Consider the following 20,129-nt stretch of genomic DNA (forward strand, 5'->3'; position numbering starts at 1 on the left):
GGATCTTTCAAAAAAAAAATCATTCAAATTCAATGTGTTTTGATAGATTGAAATCCTAAATAATTTCCAAAATTTTGATGAGGTCTGAAAATTTTACTTTACTGAATTTTAAACCTTGATCCAGAATCTAAATTGACCCTTTTTATGTAAACATTAAATGAGAGCCATCAAGTAAAAAATCGTAAGACCTTTATCATTCAGATTATCTTGTTCTCTTGAAATGAAGTGCATGCTGCTTAATTATTTTCTCTTCTCCTTTTGTGTATATATAATATATATGGTGGCATGTTAGCTTGGGAGAGAACTGTCTATTGATACGATGCTTCTGTAGACAGACCTAACCTTTCGCTCCTGCCCACATGCCAACTCCCATCTAGGGTTTCCTTGCCTCTCGCCGGCGCCGCCGGTCCGCCTCATCTCCTATGGTCCTTGGACCATGAAGGCACGGTAGATCCCGGCTCTTGCCGGCGGGAGGGCTCCGCTTTTAGATGGTTTTCTGAGTTTAGTTAGGGTTTGTGCCATGCTCAAGAAGATGAGGCGGCGGTGACTTCTTGAAGATGGAATAAGGTCCTCCCCGCCTAGCTCCCGTCCCGGTGATGTTTCAAGCATCATCGAAAGGCGTGTGGAGGTTTGTCTCCGGCGGATCTCGTGGGATCCGGTCGGCATTTGTCTTCGGTGGATCCGACTGGATCCGGTCTTCGTTCGTCTGCGTCTCTGTGTCTGCAGGTTGGATCCTTCCGGTCTATGCTTCTCTTCATCGGCGGCGGTTGCTGTTCTGGTGCGCTGGTCCTATGGGGCCTTAGCACGACGACTTCTCAACTGTCTACTACAACAATGTTTGCCCGGCTCCGATGAGGAAGGAGCGATGACGGCGGCGCGCCTTCGGCTCGCTCCAGTGCTTGTAGTCGTCGCTAGGTGGTCTATGGACCTAGATGTAAGTTTTACTTCTAGTGTTCTTTGTACTACCTTGACAGTTGATGAATAGATCGGAAGTTTTCTCGCAAAAAAAAAGCTTGGGAGAGCCCAAAGGAAAAAAGAACAAAGAGCGGGGCAAGGCATAAATTGAGCGACAAATATTTTAAGGTTTAGGGCCCGTTCGGAGATTCTCCGCTCCGCGCGACCGCTCCAGAGGGACGGGGGGAGTTTCAGTTAAAAAGCGCAGAGCGCATGCAAGTAATTCATATATTCTTAGATTTCTGGGAGTGGGTGGATTCCCTAACAGCTCCTTAATCACGAATAACCCTACGTACTTGTCACTGAAAAATGCACAAATGTTGGAGCCATGAAGGGCCGCCCTGGCCCCAATGAAACCTCGCCCTATTAGCGTAATTTTTTTTCCACACATTCATTTCAAGAATGGATCCCATGAATATGCATGTCTAGTCATGTTTGAGTAACTCATACGTAATCTGTTTGAAATTCATCTGGCTATGTTAATTAATCGCAACAAAATAATTAATGAAAACATCTGTCACAAACGAGAACTTACTAGCTCCAAAAAGGCGAGACCGAAATTAAATGGCACTGCAATTGGCTGCATTTCACAATCACCTTTTGGCATGCAGATTTCAACCCTACTTTCATGATTTCTCCCGAACACCGTCACGTGCGTAAGATTGTGAACCTATCACCGCTTCTACCACTTGACACAAAGGGTTCTTAACTGCCCAATTCCATCAAATATTTATGCCAAAATTTGTAATCCCTTTAGGTGCATCACCTGGCCACCACAAGTTATACTCGTCAAGTTGCACACCACCTTTTCGTCACATCTTGTGGACAGTAGTATCATGCATGGACGCACGAAGCTTTCCTTTGGCTCAACTTAGCTACCATGGAACCTCTATAAATAGCCATGCATTTCGAAGCTTCTTATCACAGAACCAATCGTGAGCCATTAATCAGCTTGTAAGATCACAACTAAGACACACACCACAGCGGCAAGAAACACCAGGAGGTAGGACAATCCGATCCGGTTATGGCACCCAGCAGAGAGGCGTGCGCGATCGCCATGGCCGTGGCAGCGCCGTTCATCGCAATGGCAAGCAACATCAGCACCGACAACGTGGAGAAGCGGCGCAGGACCTCGTCCGACATGCTCCAGCGCACCGTCTCCGACGTCTCCTTCCAGCTCCACCACCACGGCCCCGCCAAGGAGGAGGAAGAGGCGGCGGCAGAGGCGGAGATGAAGCTGCTCCACCCGGTCTCGGAGGTGGAGGACGCCAAGTGCGAGTGCTGCGGCATGTCGGAGGAGTGCACGCCGGAGTACATCCGCGGCGTGCGCGGCCGGTTCTCGGGGCGGTGGGTCTGCGGGCTGTGCGCCGAGGCCGTGACGGAGGAGGCCGAGAAGAACGGCGGGTCGCTGGAGGAGGCGCTCCGGACGCACATGGGCGTGTGCAAGAGGTTCAACGGCTTTGGGAGGACGTACCCGGTGCTGTTCCAGGCGGAGGCCATGAGGGAGATCCTCAGGAAGCGGTCCAAGCTCGGGCCGAGGTCCAGGTCCGGCATCAACCCCCGGGAGGTCAGGGAAACCGCCTCCAAGGCGAAGGCGAAGGCTTCAGCTGGCGCCGGCGGCATCGCGCGCAGCTCCAGCTGCATGCCGTTCATCACCGACGAGTTCAGCGACTAAACAGAGCTGGTTGATTCGCTGGCTAACTTTGGGCATGACAAGGTGCTTACCTAGAAGGCTAGAAGGATAGTTTTAAGCCTTCTTGTTGCATGTTTTCGCCATCTTTTTGGGCCAGGGGTGCATACTTCACACGCCTTTAGGGTGTTTTTTTGGTTGCACCTTTAGCTTATCTAGATAGTACCTTGAGCATCGTTGTGGCAACACCTTAAGTCTTAAGCTTGTATACTAGTTAGTCAGCAGTCATGTTTTGTTTTTCCAAGTTCAAGTATAAATTGGATTTGGTGGTTTGACAACCTTAATTTGGTACGCTGATCTTCGATGTGGTCTAGAAGTTCTTATTTGTTTTTGGACGGGGCTTCTGTTTGGTTTTCTCGTGGCGTAGTTTCGTCGGAAGGAGCATAACGATTAGCCCCATCTTCCATTGATTCCATGCAAGTTTTATGCGTGCATGGACTGTGGAGTATGTATGTGTTGAACCGACTACTAGTAAACTAGTCTTTATCTTGTCATCCTAAGAGAAATGCAATGAAATTAACTGTGATTAGCTGTCTGTGTTTTTGTGAAGGAAATATGCCCTATAGGCAATAATAAAGTTATTATTTATTTCCTTATATCATGATAAATGTTTATTATTCATGCTAGAATTGTATTAACCGGAAACATAATACATGTGTGAATACATAGACAAACAGAGTGTCACTAGTATGCCTCTACTTGACTAGCTCGTTAATCAAAGATGGTTATGTTTCCTAGCCATAGACATAAGTTGTCATTTGATTAACGAGATCACCTCATTAGGAGAATGACGTGATTGACTTGACCCATTCCGTTAGCTTAGCACCCGATCGTTTAGTATGTTGCTATTGCTTTCTTCATGACTTATACATGTTCCTCTGACTATGAGATTATGCAACTCCCGTTTACCGGAGGAACACTTTATGTGCTACCAAACGTCACAACGTAAATGGGTGATTATAAAGGTGCTCTACAGGTGTCTCCAAAGGTACTTGTTGGGTTGGCGTATTTCGAGATTAGGATTTGTCACTCCGATTGTCGGAGAGGTATCTCTGGGCCCACTCGGTAATGCACATCACTATAAGCCTTGCAAGCATTGTGACTAATAAGTTAGTTGCGGGATGATGTGTTACGGAACGAGTAAAGAGACTTGCCGGTAACGAGATTGAACTAGGTATCGAGATACCGACGATCGAATCTCGGGCAAGTAACATACTGATGACAAAGGGAACAACGTATGTTGTTATGCGGTCTGACCGTAAAGATCTTCGTAGAATATGTGGGAGCCAATATGGGCATCCAGGTCCCGCTATTGGTTATTGACCGGAGACGTGTCTCGGTCATATCTACATAGTTCTCGAACCCGTAGGGTCCGCACGCTTAAAGTTACGATGACAGTTTTATTATGAGTTTATGTATGTTGATGTACCGAAGGAGTTCGGAGTCCCGGATGAGATCGGGGACATGACGAGGAGTCTCGAAATGGTCGAGACGTAAAGATCGATATATTGGACGACTATATTCGGACTTCGGAAAGGTTCCGAGTGATTCGGGTATTTTTCGGAGTACCGGAGAGTTACGGGAATACGTATTGGGCCTTATTGGGCTATACGGGAAAGAAGAAAAAGGGCCTCAAGGGTGGCCGCACCCCTCCCCTTGGTCTGGTCCGAATTGGACTAGGGAAGGGGGGCGCCCCCTTCCTTCCTTCTCTTTTTCCCTTCCTCTTTTCCTATTCCATATGGGAGGTGGAATCCTACTAGGACTAGGGAGTCCTAGTAGGACTCCACACTTGGTGCGCCCCCTCCTAGGGCCGGCCTCCTCCTCCCTTGCTCCTTTATATACGGGGGCAGGGGGGCACCCCAGAGACACAACAATTGATCCTTGAGATCTTTTAGCCGTGTGCGGTGCCCCCCTCCACCAAATTACACCTCGATAATATCATTGCGGAGCTTAGGCGAAGCCCTGCGTCGGTGGAACATCATCATCGTCACCACGCCGTCGTGCTGACGAAACTCTCCCTCAACACTCGGCTGGATCGGAGGTCGAGGGACGTCATCGAGCTGAACGTGTGTAGAACTCGGAGGTGTCGTGCGTTCGGTACTTGACCGGTCGGATCGTGAAGACGTTCGACTACATCAACCGCGTTGTGATAACGCTTCCGCTGTCGGTCTACGAGGGTACGTGGACAACACTCTCCCCTCTCATTGCTATGCATCACCATGATCTTGCGTGTGCGTAGGAATTTTTTTGAAATTACTACGTTCCCCAACATTTTGGTCATTAATTGATTTGAGTTTCTATGTAGAAAAATGTGGCCAGGGCTTGACCCTGTTGTGTTTAATTGTTTGCCTTGTGTTCAACTTCAGAAAATGGAAGTGAAGAACGATTAAGTCCAATCATCGCCACGAACTCTCTGTTATTCTCGAGAAAGTAGATTTCATTCCATGATATATCAAGGTGATACAACTGCACAGCGCGAATGTTGGGCCTATGAATAGCATGATCCACACAATCAATACGTCCAACACAACTAAAAAGAAAATTTCAGTTTACAACAATAGTAAAAATGTTCGTGCGAAAACCTTCCTGGCCATATGCTCCAGCTATATACACCATCATAAAAAGGTCTTTGTCTTTGGTCTCTCCATGATAGAATAAGTAAAGAGCCATCACACATTGCGTAAATAACATGCGCAGGATATGCAACACTTTTTCTTGTCGAAAACCACATCAGCCCTACTAAGACACAAAGCCTAACATATGGTTGCCGTCCCCACAAAAAAATGTGCAGAAAATTGTTTTTAGTACCCGCAACCTATTGCCAAACATATGAAGTGCACTACGTGGGGGTAAAGGTTTAAAACTGCATGAACTATATCCCACACTGCACGAGCAAACTTACATTAAAAAACATATGTCCCACGCTGCATGGATCTCTGCCGCTTTCGGGAGGAATGTGCCCTACCGCGGGCGGACTCGATCCGGCGGGAATACATTCCGTCCACGCAAATGGACGCCTTTAGGGTGTTTTTTTGGTTGCACCTTTAGCTTATCTAGATAGAACCTTGAGCATCGTTGTGGCAACACCTTAAGTCTTAAGCTTGTATACTAGTTAGTCAGCAGTCATGTTTTGTTTTTCCAAGTTCAAGTATAAATTGGATTTGGTGGTTTGATAACCTTAATTTGGTGCGCTGATCTTCGGTGTGGTCTAGAAGTTCTTATTTCTTTTTGGACGGGGCTTCTGTTTGGTTTTCTCATGGCGTAGTTTCGTCGGAAGGAGCATAACGATTAGCCCCATCTTCCATTGATTCCATGCAAGTTTTATGCGTGCATGGACTGTGGAGTATGTATGTGTTGAACCGACTACTAGTAAACTAGTCTTTATCTTGTCATTCTAAGAGAAATGCAATGAAATTAACTGTAATTAGCTGCGTGTGTTTTTGGTCATTAATTGAGTTGAGTTTCTATGTAGAAAAATGTGGCCATGGCTTGACCCTGTTGTGTTTAATTGTTTGCCTTGTGTTCAACTTCAGAAAATGAAAGTGAAGAAGGATTAAGTCCAATCTGAAGGAAATATGCCCTAGAGGCAATAATAAAGTTATTATTTATTTCCTTATATCATGATAAATGTTTATTATTCATGCTAGAATTGTATTAACCGGAAACATGATACATGTGTGAATACATAGACAAACAAAGTGTCACTAGTATGCCTCTACTTGACTAGCTCGTTGATCAAAGATGTTTATGTTTCCTAGCCATAGACTTGAGTTGTCATTTGATTAACAGGATCACATCATTAGGAGAATGATGTGATTGACTTGACCCATTCCGTTAGCTTAGCACACGATCGTTTAGTATTTTGCTATCGCTTTCTTCATGACTTATACATGTTCCTATGACTATGAGATTATGCAACTCCCATTTACCGGAGGAACACTTTGTGTGCTACCAAACGTCACAACGTAACTGGGTGATTATAAAGGTGCTCTACAGGTGTCTCCGAAGGTACTTATTGGGTTGGCGTATTTCGAGATTAGGATTTGTCACTCCGATTGTCGGAGAGGTATCTCTGGGCCCATTCAGTAATGCACATCAATTAAGCCTTGCAAGCATTGTAACTAATGAGTTAGTTGCGGGATGATGTATTACGGAACGAGTAAAGAGACTTTCCGGTAACGAGATTGAACTAGGTATTAAGATACCGACGATTGAATCTCGGGCAAGTAACATACCGATGACAAAGGGAACACCGTATGTTGTTATGCGGTTTGACCGATAAAGATCTTCGTAGAATATGTGGGAGCCAATATGAGCATCTAGGTTCCGCTATTGGTTATTGACCGGAGACTTGTCTCGGTCATGTCTATATAGTTCTCGAAGCCGTAGGGTCCGCACGCTTAAAGTTTCGATGACGGTTATATTATGAGTTTATGAGTTTTGATGTACCGAAGGTTGTTCGGAGTCCCGGATGTGATCACGGACATGACGAGGAGTCTCGAAATGGTCGAGACATGAAGATTGATATATTGGAAGCCTATATTTGGATATCGGAAGTGTTCCGGGTGAAATCGGGATTTTACCGGAGTACCGGAGGGGTTACCAGAACCCCCCGGGTGTTTAATGGGCCATAGTGGGCCTTAGTGGAGAAGAGGAGGGGCGGCCAGGGCCCCCTCCCCCTCTAGTCCGAATAGGACAAGGACGGGGGGCGCCCCCCTTTCCTTCCCCTCTCTCTCCTCCTTCACCCCTTCTCCTAGTCCAATAAGGAAAGGGAGGGAGTCCTACTCCCGATGGGAGTAGGACTCCTCCTGGCGCGCCCCTCCTGGCCGGCCGCCTCTCCCCCCTTGCTCCTTTATATACGGGGGTAGGGGGGCACCCCATAGACACAACAATTGATCACTGATCTTTTAGCCGTGTGCGGTGCCCCCTCCACCATAGCCCACCTCGATAATATCGTAGCGGTGCTTAGGCGAAGCTCTACGTCCGTAGAACATCATCATCGTCACCACGCCGTCGTGCTGACGAAACTCTCCCTCAACACTCGGCTGGATCAGAGTTCGAGGGACGTCATCGGGCTGAACGTGTGTTGAACTCGGAGGTGGTGTGCGTTCGGTACTTGATCGGTCGGATCGTGAAGACGTACGACTACATCAACCGCGTTGTGCTAACGCTTCCGCTTTCGGTCTACGAGGGTACGTGGACAACACTCTCCCCTCTCGTTGCTATGCATCAGCGTCGGTAGAACATCATCATCGTCACCACGCCGTCGTGCTGACGAAACTCTCCCTCAACACTCGGCTGGATCGGAGTTCGAGGGACGTCATCGGGCTGAACGTGTGCTGAACTCGGAGGTGCCGTGCGTTCGGTACTTGATCGGTCGGATCGTGAAGACGTATGACTACATCAACCGCGTTGTGCTAACGCTTCCGCTTTCGGTCTACGAGGGTACGTGGACAACACTCTCCCCTCTTGTTGCTATGCATCACCATGATCTTGCGTGTGCGTAGGATTTTTTTTGAAATTACTACGTTCCCCAATAGTGGGATTCGAGCCTGGTTTTATGCGTAGATGTCATATGCACGAGTAGAACACAAATGAGTTGTGGGCGATATAAGTCATACTGCTTACCAGCATGTCATACTTTGGTTCGGCGGTATTGTTGGATGAAGCGGCCCGGACCGACATTACCCGTACGCTTATGCGAGACTGGTTCTACCGACGTGATTTGCACACAGGTGGCTGGCGGGTGTCAGTTTCTCCAACTTTAGTTGAACCGAGTGTGGCTACGCCCGGTCCTTGAGAAGGTTAGAACAGCACTAACTTGACGAACTATCGTTGTGGTTTTGATGCGTAGGTAAGAACGATTCTTGCTCAGCCCGTAGCAGCCACGTAAAACTTGCAACAACAAAGTAGAGGACGTCTAACTTGTTTTTGCAGGGCATGTTGTGATGTGATATGGTCAAGGCATGATGCTATATTTTATTGTATGTGATGATCGTGTTTTGTAACCGAGTTATCGGCAACTGGAAGGAGCCATATGGTTGTCGCTTTATTGTATGCAATGCAATTGCCCTGTAATGCTTTACTTTATCACTAAGCGGTAGCGATAGTCGTAGAAGCATAAGATTGGCGAGACGACAACGATGCTACGATGGAGATCAAGGTGTCGCACCGGTGACGATGGTGATCATGACGGTGCTTCGGAGATGGAGATCACAAGCACAAGATGATGATGGCCATATCATATCACTTATATTGATTGCATGTGATGTTTATCTTTTATGCATCTTATCTTGCTTTGATTGACGGTAGCATTATAAGATGATCTCTCACTAAATTTCAAGATAAAAGTGTTCTCCCTGAGTATGCACCGTTGCCAAAGGTCGTCGTGCCCAGACACCACGTGATGATCGGGTGTGATAAGCTCTACGTCCATCTACAACGGGTGCAAGCCAGTTTTGCACACGCAGAATACTCAGGTTAAACTTGACGAGCCTAGCATATGCAGATATGGCCTCGGAACACTGAGACCGAAAGGTTGAGCGTGAATCATATAGTAGATATGATCAACATAGTGATGTTCACCATTGAAAGCTACTCCATTTCATGTGATGATCGGTTATGGTTTAGTTGATATGGATCACGTGATCACTTAGAGGATTAGAGGGATGTCTATCTAAGTGGGAGTTCTTAAGTAATATGATTAATTGAACTTAAATTTATCATGAACTTAGTACCTGATAGTATCTTTCTTGTCTATGTTGATTGTAGAAAGATGGCCCGTGCTGTTGTTCCGTTGAATTTTAATGCGTTCCTTGAGAAAGCAAAGTTGAAAGATGTGTTGGAAATATGCCCTAGAGGCAATAATAAATGGTTATTATTATATTTCTTTGTTCATGATAATTGTCTATTGTTCATGCTATAATTGTATTGTCCGGAAATCGTAATACATGTGTGAATACATAGACCACAACGTGTCCCTAGTAAGCCTCTACTTGACTAGCTCGTTGATCAACAGATAGTCATGGTTTCCTGACTATGGACATTGGATGTCATTGATAACGGGATCACATCATTAGGAGAATGATGTGATGGACAAGACCCAATCCTAAGCATAGCATAAAAGATCGTGTAGTTTCGTTTGCTAGAGCTTTTCCAATGTCAAGTATCTTTTCCTTAGACCATGAGATCGTGCAACTCCCAGATACCGTAGGAGTGCTTTGGGTGTGCCAAACGTCACAACATAACTGGGTGACTATAAAGGTGCACTACGGGTATCTCCGAAAGTGTCTGTTGGGTTGGCACGGATCGAGACTGGGATTTGTCACTCCGTGTGACGGAGAGGTATCTCTGGGCCCACTCGGTGATGCATCATCATAATGAGCTCAATGTGACTAAGGCGTTAGTCACGGGATCATGCATTGCGATACGAGTAAAGAGACTTGCCGGTAACGAGATTGAACAAGGTATTGGGATACCGACGATCGAATCTCGGGCAAGTAACATACCGATTGACAAAGGGAATTGCATACGGGATTGATTGAATCCTCGACACCGTGGTTCATCCGATGAGATCATCGTGGAACATGTGGGAGCCAACATGGGTATCCAGATCCCGCTGTTGGTTATTGACCGGAGAGGCGTCTCGGTCATGTCTGCATGTCTCCCGAACCCGTAGGGTCTACACACTTAAGGTTCGGTGACGCTAGGGTTGTAGAGATATATGTATGCGGAAACCCGAAAGTTGTTCGGAGTCCCGGATGAGATCCCGGAAGTCACGAGAGGTTCCGGAATGGTCCGGAGGTGAAGAATTATATATAGGAAGTCCAGTTTCGGCCACCGGGAAAGTTTCGGGGGTTACCGGTATTGTACCGGGACCACCGGAAGGGTCCCGGGGGTCCACCGGGTAGGGCCACCTATCCCGGAGGGCCCCATGGGCTGAAAGTGGAAGGGAACCAGCCCCTAGTGGGCTGGGCGCCCCCCATGGGCCTCCCCCCATGCGCCTAGGGTTGCAAACCCTAGGGTGGGGGGACTTCCCCCTTGCCTTGGGGGGCAAGGCAACCCCTTTCCCCCTTTGGCCGCCGCCCCCCCCCTTGAGATCCCATCTCTAGGGCCGGCGCCCCCCAGGGGGCCTATATATAGGGGGGGGAGGGAGGGCAGCATGCTACAGCCTTGGGCGACTCCCTCCTCCCCTGCAACACCTCTCTCTCTCTCTCTCTCGCAGAAGCTCGGCGAAGCCCTGCCGGAGACCCGCTACATCCACCACCACGCCGTCGTGCTGCTGGATCTCCATCAACCTCTCCTCCCCCCTTGCTGGATCAAGAAGGAGGAGACGTCACTGCACCATACGTGTGTTGAACGCGGAGGTGCCGTCCGTTCGGCACTCGGTCATCGGTGATTTGGATCACGGCGAGTACGACTCCGTCATCCACTTTCATTGGAACGCTTCCGCTCGCGATCTACAAGGGTATGTAGATGCACTCCTTTCCCCTCATTGCTAGTATACTCCATAGATGCATCTTGGTGAGCGTAGGAAAATTTTAAAATTATGCTACGATTCCCTACAGTGGCATCATGAGCCAGGCCTATGCGTAGTTACTATGCACGAGTAGAACACAAAGCAGTTGTGGGCGTTGAGTTTGCCAATTCTTCTTGTCGCTACTAGTCTTTTCTTGTTTCGGCGGCATCGTAGGATGAAGCGGCCCGGACCGACCTTACACGTACGCTTACGTGAGACAGGTTCCACCGACTGACATGCACTAGTTGCATAAGGTGGCTAGCGGGTGTCTGTCTCTCCTACTTTAGTCGGAACGGATTCGATGAAAAGGGTCCTTATGAAGGGTAAATAGAAATTGGCAAATCACATTGTGGTCTTACGTAGGTAAGAAAACGTTCTTGCTAGAAACCTACAAACCACGTAAAAACTTGCAACAACAATTAGAGGACGTCTAACTTGTTTTTGCAGCAAGTGATATATGTGATATGATATGGCCAGAAGATGTGATGAATGATATATGTGATGTATGAGATTGATCATACTCTTGTAATAGGAATCACGACTTGCATGTCGATGAGTATGACAACCGGCAGGAGCCATAGGAGTTGTCTTTATTATTTTGCATGACCTGCGTGTCATTGAATAACGCCATGTAAATTACTTTACTTTGTTGCTAAACGCGTTAGCCATAGAAGTAGAAGTAATCGTTGGCGTGACGACTTCATGAAGACACAATGATGGAGATCATGATGATGGAGATCATGATGATGGAGATCATGGTGTCATGCCGGTGACGAAGATGATCATGGTGCCCCGAAGATGGAGATCAAAGGAGCATAATGATATTGGCCATATCATGTCACTATTTGATTGCATGTGATGTTTATCATGTTTTTGCATCTTATTTTCTTAGAACGACGGTAGTAAGTAAGATGATCCCTTATGATAATTTCAAGAAAGTGTTCACCCTAACTGTGCACCGTTGCGAAGGTTCGTTGTTTCGAAGCACCACATGATGATCGGGTGTGATAGATTCTAACGTTCGAATACAACGGGTGTTGACGAGCCTAGCATGTACAGACATGGCCTCGGAACACACGCAATACACTTAGGTTGACTTGACGAGCCTAGCATGTACAGACATGGCCTCGGAACACGGAGGACCAAAAGGTCGAGCATGAGTCGTATAGATGATACGATCAACATGGAGATGTTCACCGATCTTGACTAGTCCGTCTCACGTGATGATCGGACACGGCCTAGTTAACTCAGATCATGTTACACTTAGATGACTAGAGGGATGTCTATCTGAGTGGGAGTTCATTAAATAATTCGATTATATGAACTCAATTATCATGAACTTAGTCTAAAATCTTTACACTATGTCTTGTAGATCAAATGGCCAACATTGTCCTCAATTTCAACGCGTTCCTAGATAAAACCAAGCTGAAAGATGATGGCAGCAACTATACGGACTGGGTCCGGAACCTGAGGTTCATCCTCATAGTAGCCAAGAAAGATTATGTCTTAGAAGCACCGCTAGGTGATGCACCAATCCCACAGAACCAAGACGTTATGAACGCTTGGCAATCACGTGCTGATGATTACTCCCTCGTTCAGTGCGGCATGCTTTACAGCCTAGAACCGGGTCTCCAAAAGCGTTTTGAGAAACATGGAGCATACGAGATGTTCGAGGAGCTGAAATTAGTTTTTCAAGCTCATGCCTGGGTCGAGAGATATGATGTCTCCGACAAGTTCTTCAGCTGTAAAATGGAGGAGAACAGTTCTGTTAGTGAGCACATACTCAGAATGTCTGGGTTGCACAACCGCTTGTCTCAGCTGGGAGTTAATCTCCCGGATGACGCGGTCATTGACAGAATCCTCCAGTTGCTTCCACCAAGCTACAAGAGCTTTGTGATGAACTACAATATGCAGGGCATGGAAAAGACCATTCCCGAGGTGTATTCAATGCTGAAATCAGCGGAAGGGGAGATCAGAAAAGAACATCAAGTGTTGATGGTGAATAAAACCACTAAGTTCAAGAAGGGCAAGGGTAAGAAGAACTTCAAGAAGGACGGCAAGGGAGTTGCCGCGCCCGGTAAACCAGTTACTGGGAAGAAGTCAAAGTATGGACCCAAGCCCGAGACTGAGTGCTTTTATTGCAAGGGAAGTGGTCACTGGAAGCGGAACTGCCCCAAATACTTAGCGGACAAGAAGAAGGCCGGCAACACCAAAGGTATATGTGATATACATGTAATTGATGTGTACCTTACCAGTACTCGTAGTAGCTCCTGGGTATTTGATACCGGCGCGGTTGCTCATATTTGTAACTCAAAACAGGAACTACGGAATAAAAGGAGACTGGCGAAGGACGAGGTGACGATGCGCGTCGGGAATGGTTCCAAGGTCGATGTGATCGCCGTCGGCACGCTACCTCTGCATCTACCCACGGGATTAGTTTTAAACCTCAATAATTGTTATTTAGTGCCAGCTTTAAGCATGAACATTGTATCTGGATCTCGTTTAATTCGAGATGGCTACTCATTTAAATCCGAGAATAATGGTTGTTCTATTTATTTGAGAGATATGTTTTATGGTCATGCCCCGCTGGTCAATGGTTTGTTTTTGATGAATCTCGAACGTGATGTTACACATGTTCATAGTGTGAAGACCAAAATATGTAAAGTTGATAACGATAGTCCCACATATCTGTGGCACTGCCGCCTTGGTCACATTGGTGTCAAGCGCATGAAGAAGCTCCATGCAGATGGACTTTTGGAGTCTCTTGATTACGAATCATTTGACACGTGCGAACCATGCCTCATGGGTAAGATGACCAAGACTCCGTTCTCCGGAACAATGGAGCGAGCAACCAACTTATTGGAAATCATACATACCGATGTGTGCGGTCCAATGAGTGTTGAGGCTCGCGGAGGATATCGTTATGTTCTCACTCTCACTGATGATTTAAGTAGATATGGGTATGTCTACCTAATGAAACACAAGTCTGAAACCTTTGAAAAGTTCAAGGAATTTCAGAGTGAAGTTGAGAATCAACGTGACAGGAAAATAAAATTCTTACGATCAGATCGTGGTGGAGAATATTTAAGTCACGAATTTGGTACACACTTAAGGAAATGTGGAATAGTTTCACAACTCACGCCGCCTGGAACACCTCAGAGAAATGGTGTGTCCGAACGTCGTAATCGCACTCTATTGGATATGGTGCGATCTATGATGTCTCTTACCGATTTACCGCTCTCATTTTGGGGTTATGCTTTAGAGACTGCCGCATTCACTTTAAATAGGGCTCCGTCGAAATCCGTTGAGACGACACCGTATGAATTATGGTTTGGGAAGAAACCTAAGCTGTCGTTTCTAAAAGTTTGGGGATGCGATGCTTATGTCAAGAAACTTCAACCTGAAAAGCTCGAACCCAAGTCGGAAAAATGCGTCTTCATAGGATACCCTAAGGAAACTATTGGGTATACCTTCTACCTCAGATCCGAAGGCAAGATCTTCGTTGCCAAGAACGGGTCCTTTCTGGAGAAGGAGTTTCTCTCGAAAGAATTGAGTGGGAGGAAAGTGGAACTTGATGAGGTGATAGTCACCCCTTCCGAACCGGAAAGTAGCGCATCGCGGGAAAAATGTTCCTGTGGTGCCTACACCGACTGGGGAGGAAGTTAATGATGATGATCATGAAGCTTCGGATCAAGTTACTGAACTTCGTAGGTCCACAAGGACACGATCCGCACCAGAGTGGTACGGCAACCCTGTCCTGGAAATCATGTTGTTAGACAACGGTGAACCTTCGAACTATGAAGAAGCGATGGCAGGCCCGAATTCCGACAAATGGCTAGAAGCCATGAAATCCGAGATAGAATCCATGTATGAAAACAAAGTATGGACTTTGACTGACTTGCCCGATGAGCGGCGAGCCATAGAAAACAAATGGATCTTTAAGAAGAAGACGGACGCAGATGGTAATGTGACCATCTACAAAGCTCGACTTGTCGCTAAGGGTTATCGACAAGTTCAAGGGGTTGACTACGATGAGACTTTCTCACCCGTAGCAAAGCTGAAGTCCGTCCGAATCATGTTAGCAATTGCCGCATACTATGATTATGAAATATGGCAGATGGACGTCAAAACGGCATTCCTTAACGGCTTCCTTAAGGAAGAGTTGTATATGATACAGCCGGAAGGTTTTGTCGATCCTAAGAATGCTAACAAAGTATGCAAGCTCCAGCGCTCAATCTATGGGCTGGTGCAAGCATCTCGAAGTTGGAACATTCGCTTTGATGAGATGATCAAAGCGTTTGGGTTTACACAGACTTATGGAGAAGCCTGTGTTTACAAGAAAGTGAGTGGGAGCTCTGTAGCATTTCTCATATTATATGTGGATGACATATTATTGATGGGAAATGATATAGAATTCTTGGAAAGTATAAAGGCATATTTGAATAAGTGTTTTTCAATGAAGGACCTTGGAGAAGCTGCTTATATATTAGGCATCAAGATCTATAGAGATAGATCAAGACGCCTCATTGGTCTTTCACAGAGTACATACCTTGAGAAGATATTGAAGAAGTTCAGTATGGATCAGTCCAAGAAGGGGTTCTTGCCTGTATTGCAAGGTGTGCAATTGAGCAAGGCTCAATGCCCGACCACGGCAGAAGATATAGAAAAGATGAGTGTCATCCCCTATGCCTCGGCCATAGGGTCTATTATGTATGCCATGCTGTGTACCAGACCTGATGTAAACCTTGCCGTAAGTTTGGTAGGAAGGTACCAAAGTAATCCCGGCATGGAACACTGGACAGCGGTCAAGAATATCCTGAAGTACCTGAAGAGGACTAAGGATATGTTTCTCGTTTATGGAGGTGACGAAGAGCTCGTCGTAAAGGGTTACGTCGACGCTAGCTTCGACACAAATCTGGATGACTCGAAGTCACAAACCGGATACGTGTATATTTTGAATGGAGGAGCAGTAAGCTGGTGCAGTTGCAAGCAAAGCGTCGTGGCGGGATCTACATGTGAAGCGGAGTACATGGCAGCCTCAGAGGCAGCACAGGAAGCAGTCTGGATGAAGGAGTTCATTACCGACCTAGGGGTGATTCCCAATGCGTCGGGCCCGATGACTCTCTTCTGTGACAACACTGGAGCTATTGCTCTTGCGAAGGAGCCCAGGTTTCACAGGAAGACCAGGCATATCAAGCGTCGCTTCAACTCCATTCGTGAAAATGTTCAAAATGGAGACATAGATATTTGTAAAGTACATACGGACCTGAATGTAGCAGATCCGTTGACTAAACCTCTCCATAGGGCAAAACATGATCAACACCAGGACGCAATGGGTGTTCGATTCATCACAATGTAACTAGATTATTGACTCTAGTGCAAGTGGGAGACTGTTGGAAATATGCCCTAGAGGCAATAATAAATGGTTATTATTATATTTCTTTGTTCATGATAATTGCCTATTGTTCATGCTATAATTGTATTGTCCGGAAATCGTAATACATGTGTGAATACATAGACCACAACGTGTCCCTAGTAAGCCTCTAGTTGACTAGCTCGTTGATCAACAGATAGTCATGGTTTCCTGACTATGGACATTGGATGTCATTGATAACGGGATCACATCATTAGGAGAATGATGTGATGGACAAGACCCAATCCTAAGCATAGCATAAAAGATCGTGTAGTTTCGTTTGCTAGAGCTTTTCCAATGTCAAGTATCTTTTCCTTAGACCATGAGATCGTGCAACTCCCGGATACCGTAGCAGTGCTTTGGGTGTGCCAAACGTCACAACGTAACTGGGTGACTATAAAGGTGCACTACGGGTATCTCCGAAAGTGTCTGTTGGGTTGGCATGGATCGAGACTGGGATTTGTCACTCCGTGTGACGGAGAGGTATCTCTGGGCCCACTCGGTGATGCATCATCATAATGAGCTCAATGTGACTAAGGCGTTGGTCACGGGATCATGCATTGCGGTACGAGTAAAGAGACTTGCCGGTAACGAGATTGAACAAGGTATTGGGATACCGACGATCGAATCTCGGGCAAGTAACATACCGATTGACAAAGGGAATTGCATAAGGGATCGATTGAATCCTCGACACCGTGGTTCATCTGATGAGATCATCATGGAACATGTGGGAGCCAACATGGGTATCCAGATCCCGCTGTTGGTTATTGACCGGAGAGGCGTCTCGGTCATGTCTGCATGTCTCCCGAACCCGTAGGGTCTACACACTTAAGGTTCGGTGACGCTAGGGTTGTAGAGATATATGTATGCGGAAACCCGAAAGTTGTTCGGAGTCCCGGATGAGATCCCGGACGTCACGAGAGGTTCCGGAATGGTCCAGAGGTGAAGAATTATATATAGGAAGTCCAGTTTCGGCCAACGGGAAAGTTTCGGGGGTTACCGGTATTGTACCGGGACCACCGGAAGGGTCCCGGGGGTCCACCGGGTAGGGCCACCTATCCCGGAGGGCCCCATGGGCTGAAAGTGGAAGGGAACCAGCCCCTAGTGGGCTGGGAGCCCCCCCATGGGCCTCCCCCCATGCGCCTAGGGTTGCAAACCCTAGGGTGGGGGGACTTCCCCCTTGCCTTGGGGGGCAAGGCAACCCCTTTCCCCCTTTGGCCGCCGCCCCCCTTGAGATCCCATCTCTAGGGCCGGCGCCCCCAGGGGGCCTATATATAGGGGGGAGGGAGGGCAGCATGCTACAGCCTTGGGCGCCTCCCTCCTCCCCTGCAACACCTCTCTCTCTCGCAGAAGCTCGGCGAAGCCCTGCCGGAGACCCGCTACATCCACCACCACGCCGTCGTGCTACTGGGTCTCCATCAACCTCTCGTCCCCCCTTACTGGATCAAGAAGGAGGAGACGTCGCTGCACCGTACGTGTGTTGAACGCGAAGGTGCCGTCCGTTCGGCACTCGGTCATCGGTGATTTGGATCACGGCGAGTACGACTCCGTCATCCACGTTCATTGGAACGCTTCCGCTCGCGATCTACAAGGGTATGTAGATGCACTCCTTTCCCCTCGTTGCTAGTATACTCCATAGATGCATCTTGGTGAGCGTAGGAAAATTTTAAAATTATGCTACGATTCCCAACAAGATGATGGTAGCAATTACACGGACTGGGTCCGTAACTTGAGGATTATCCTCATTGCTGCACAGAAACATTACGTCCTGGAAGCATCGCTAGGTGCCAAACCTGCTGCAGGAGCAACACCAGATGTTATGAACGTCTGGCAGAGCAAAGCTGATGACTACTCGATAGTTCAGTGTGCCATGCTTTACGGCTTAGAACCGGGACTTCAACGACGTTTTGAACGTCATGGAGCATATGAGATGTTCCGGGAGTTGAAGTTAATATTTCAAGCAAATGCCCGGATTGAGAGATATGAAGTCTTCAATAAGTTCTACAGCTGCAAGATGGAGGAGAATAGTTCTGCCAGTGAGCATATACTCAGAATGTCTGGGTATAACAATCACTTGATTCAACTGGGAGTTAATCTTCTGGATGATAGCGTCATTGACAGAATTCTTCAATCACTACCACCAAGCTACAAGAGCTTCGTGATGAACTATAACATGCAAGGGATGGATAAGACGATTCCCGAGCTCTTCGCAATGCTAAAGGCTGCGGAGGTAGAAATCAAGAAGGAGCATCAAGTGTTGATGGTTAATAAGACCACCAGTTTCAAGAAAAAGGGCAAAGGGAAGAAGAAGGGGAACTTCAAGAAGAACAACAAACAAGTTGCTGCTCAAAAGAAGAAACCCAAGTCTGGACCTAAGCCTGAGACTGAGGGCTTCTACTGCAAGCAGACTGGTCACTGGAAGCGGAACTGCCCCAAGTATTTGGCGGATAAGAAGGATGGCAAGGTGAACAAAGGTATATGTGATATACATGTTATTGATGTGTACCTTACCAGAGATCGCAGTAGCACCTGGGTATTTGATACTGGTTCTGTTGCTAATATTTGCAACTCAAAATAGGGACTACGGATTAAGCGAACACTGGCCAAGGACAAGGTGACGATGCGCGTGGGAAACGGTTCCAAAGTTGATGTGATCGCCGTTGGCACGCTACCTCTACATCTACCTTCGGGATTAGTATTAGACCTAAATAATTGTTATTTGGTGCCAACGTTGAGCATGAACATTATATCTGGATCTTGTTCGGTGCGAGACGGTTATTCATTTAAATCAGAGAATAATGGTTGTTCTATATATATGAGTAATATCTTTTATGGTCATGCACCCTTGAAGAGTGGTCTATTTTTGATGAATCTCGATAGTAGTAATACACATATTCATAATGTTGAAGCCAAAAGATGCAGAGTTGATAATGATAGTGCAACTTATTTGTGGCACTGCCGTTTGGGTCATATTGGTGTAAAGCGCATGAAGAAACTCCATACTGATGGACTTTTGGAATCACTTGATTATGAATCACTTGGTACTTGCGAACCATGCCTCATGGGCAAGATGACTAAAACGCCGTTCTCCGAAACTATGGAGCGAGCAACTGATTTATTGGAGATCATACATACTGATGTATGTGGACCAATGAATATTGAGGCTCGCGGCGGGTATCGTTATTTTCTCACCTTCACAGATGATTTAAGCAAATATGAATATATCTACTTAATGAAACATAAGTCTGAAACATTTGAAAAGTTCAAAGAATTTCAGAGTGAAGTTGAAAATCATCGTAACAAGAAAATAAAGTTTCTACGATCTGATCGTGGAGGAGAATATTTGAGTTACGAGTTTGGTCTACATGTGAAACAATGCGGAATAGTTTCGCAACTCACGCCACCCGGAACACCACAGCGTAATGGTGTGTCCGAATGTCATAATCGTACTTTACTAGATATGGTGCGATCTATGATGTCTCTTACTGATTTACCGCTATCGTTTTGGGGTTATGCTTTAGAGACGGCCGCATTCACGTTAAATAGGACACCAT

The 20,129-nt window shown here is 46.6% G+C and overlaps 1 protein-coding gene across 1 annotated transcript; it reads left to right on the top strand.

Annotated features, from left to right (window-relative positions):
• The first annotated feature begins 1,864 nt into the window (after positions 1-1,864).
• LOC109786180 (uncharacterized) lies at positions 1,865-2,928 on the top strand. Its single transcript, XM_020344765.3, has one exon. The coding sequence runs from the start codon at positions 1,979-1,981 to the stop codon at positions 2,627-2,629; it is 651 nt and encodes a 216-aa protein (XP_020200354.1). The 5' UTR covers positions 1,865-1,978; the 3' UTR covers positions 2,630-2,928.
• The last annotated feature ends 17,201 nt before the right edge of the window (positions 2,929-20,129 follow it).

Source organism: Aegilops tauschii, chromosome 7 (assembly GCF_002575655.3).
Source record: "Aegilops tauschii subsp. strangulata cultivar AL8/78 chromosome 7, Aet v6.0, whole genome shotgun sequence".
NCBI lineage: Eukaryota > Viridiplantae > Streptophyta > Magnoliopsida > Poales > Poaceae > Aegilops > Aegilops tauschii.

Coding starts and splice junctions, on each gene's coding strand:
- LOC109786180 (XM_020344765.3), top strand. CDS start 1,979: ATGGCACCCAGCAGAGAGGCGTGCGCGATCGCCATGGCCGTGGCAGCG.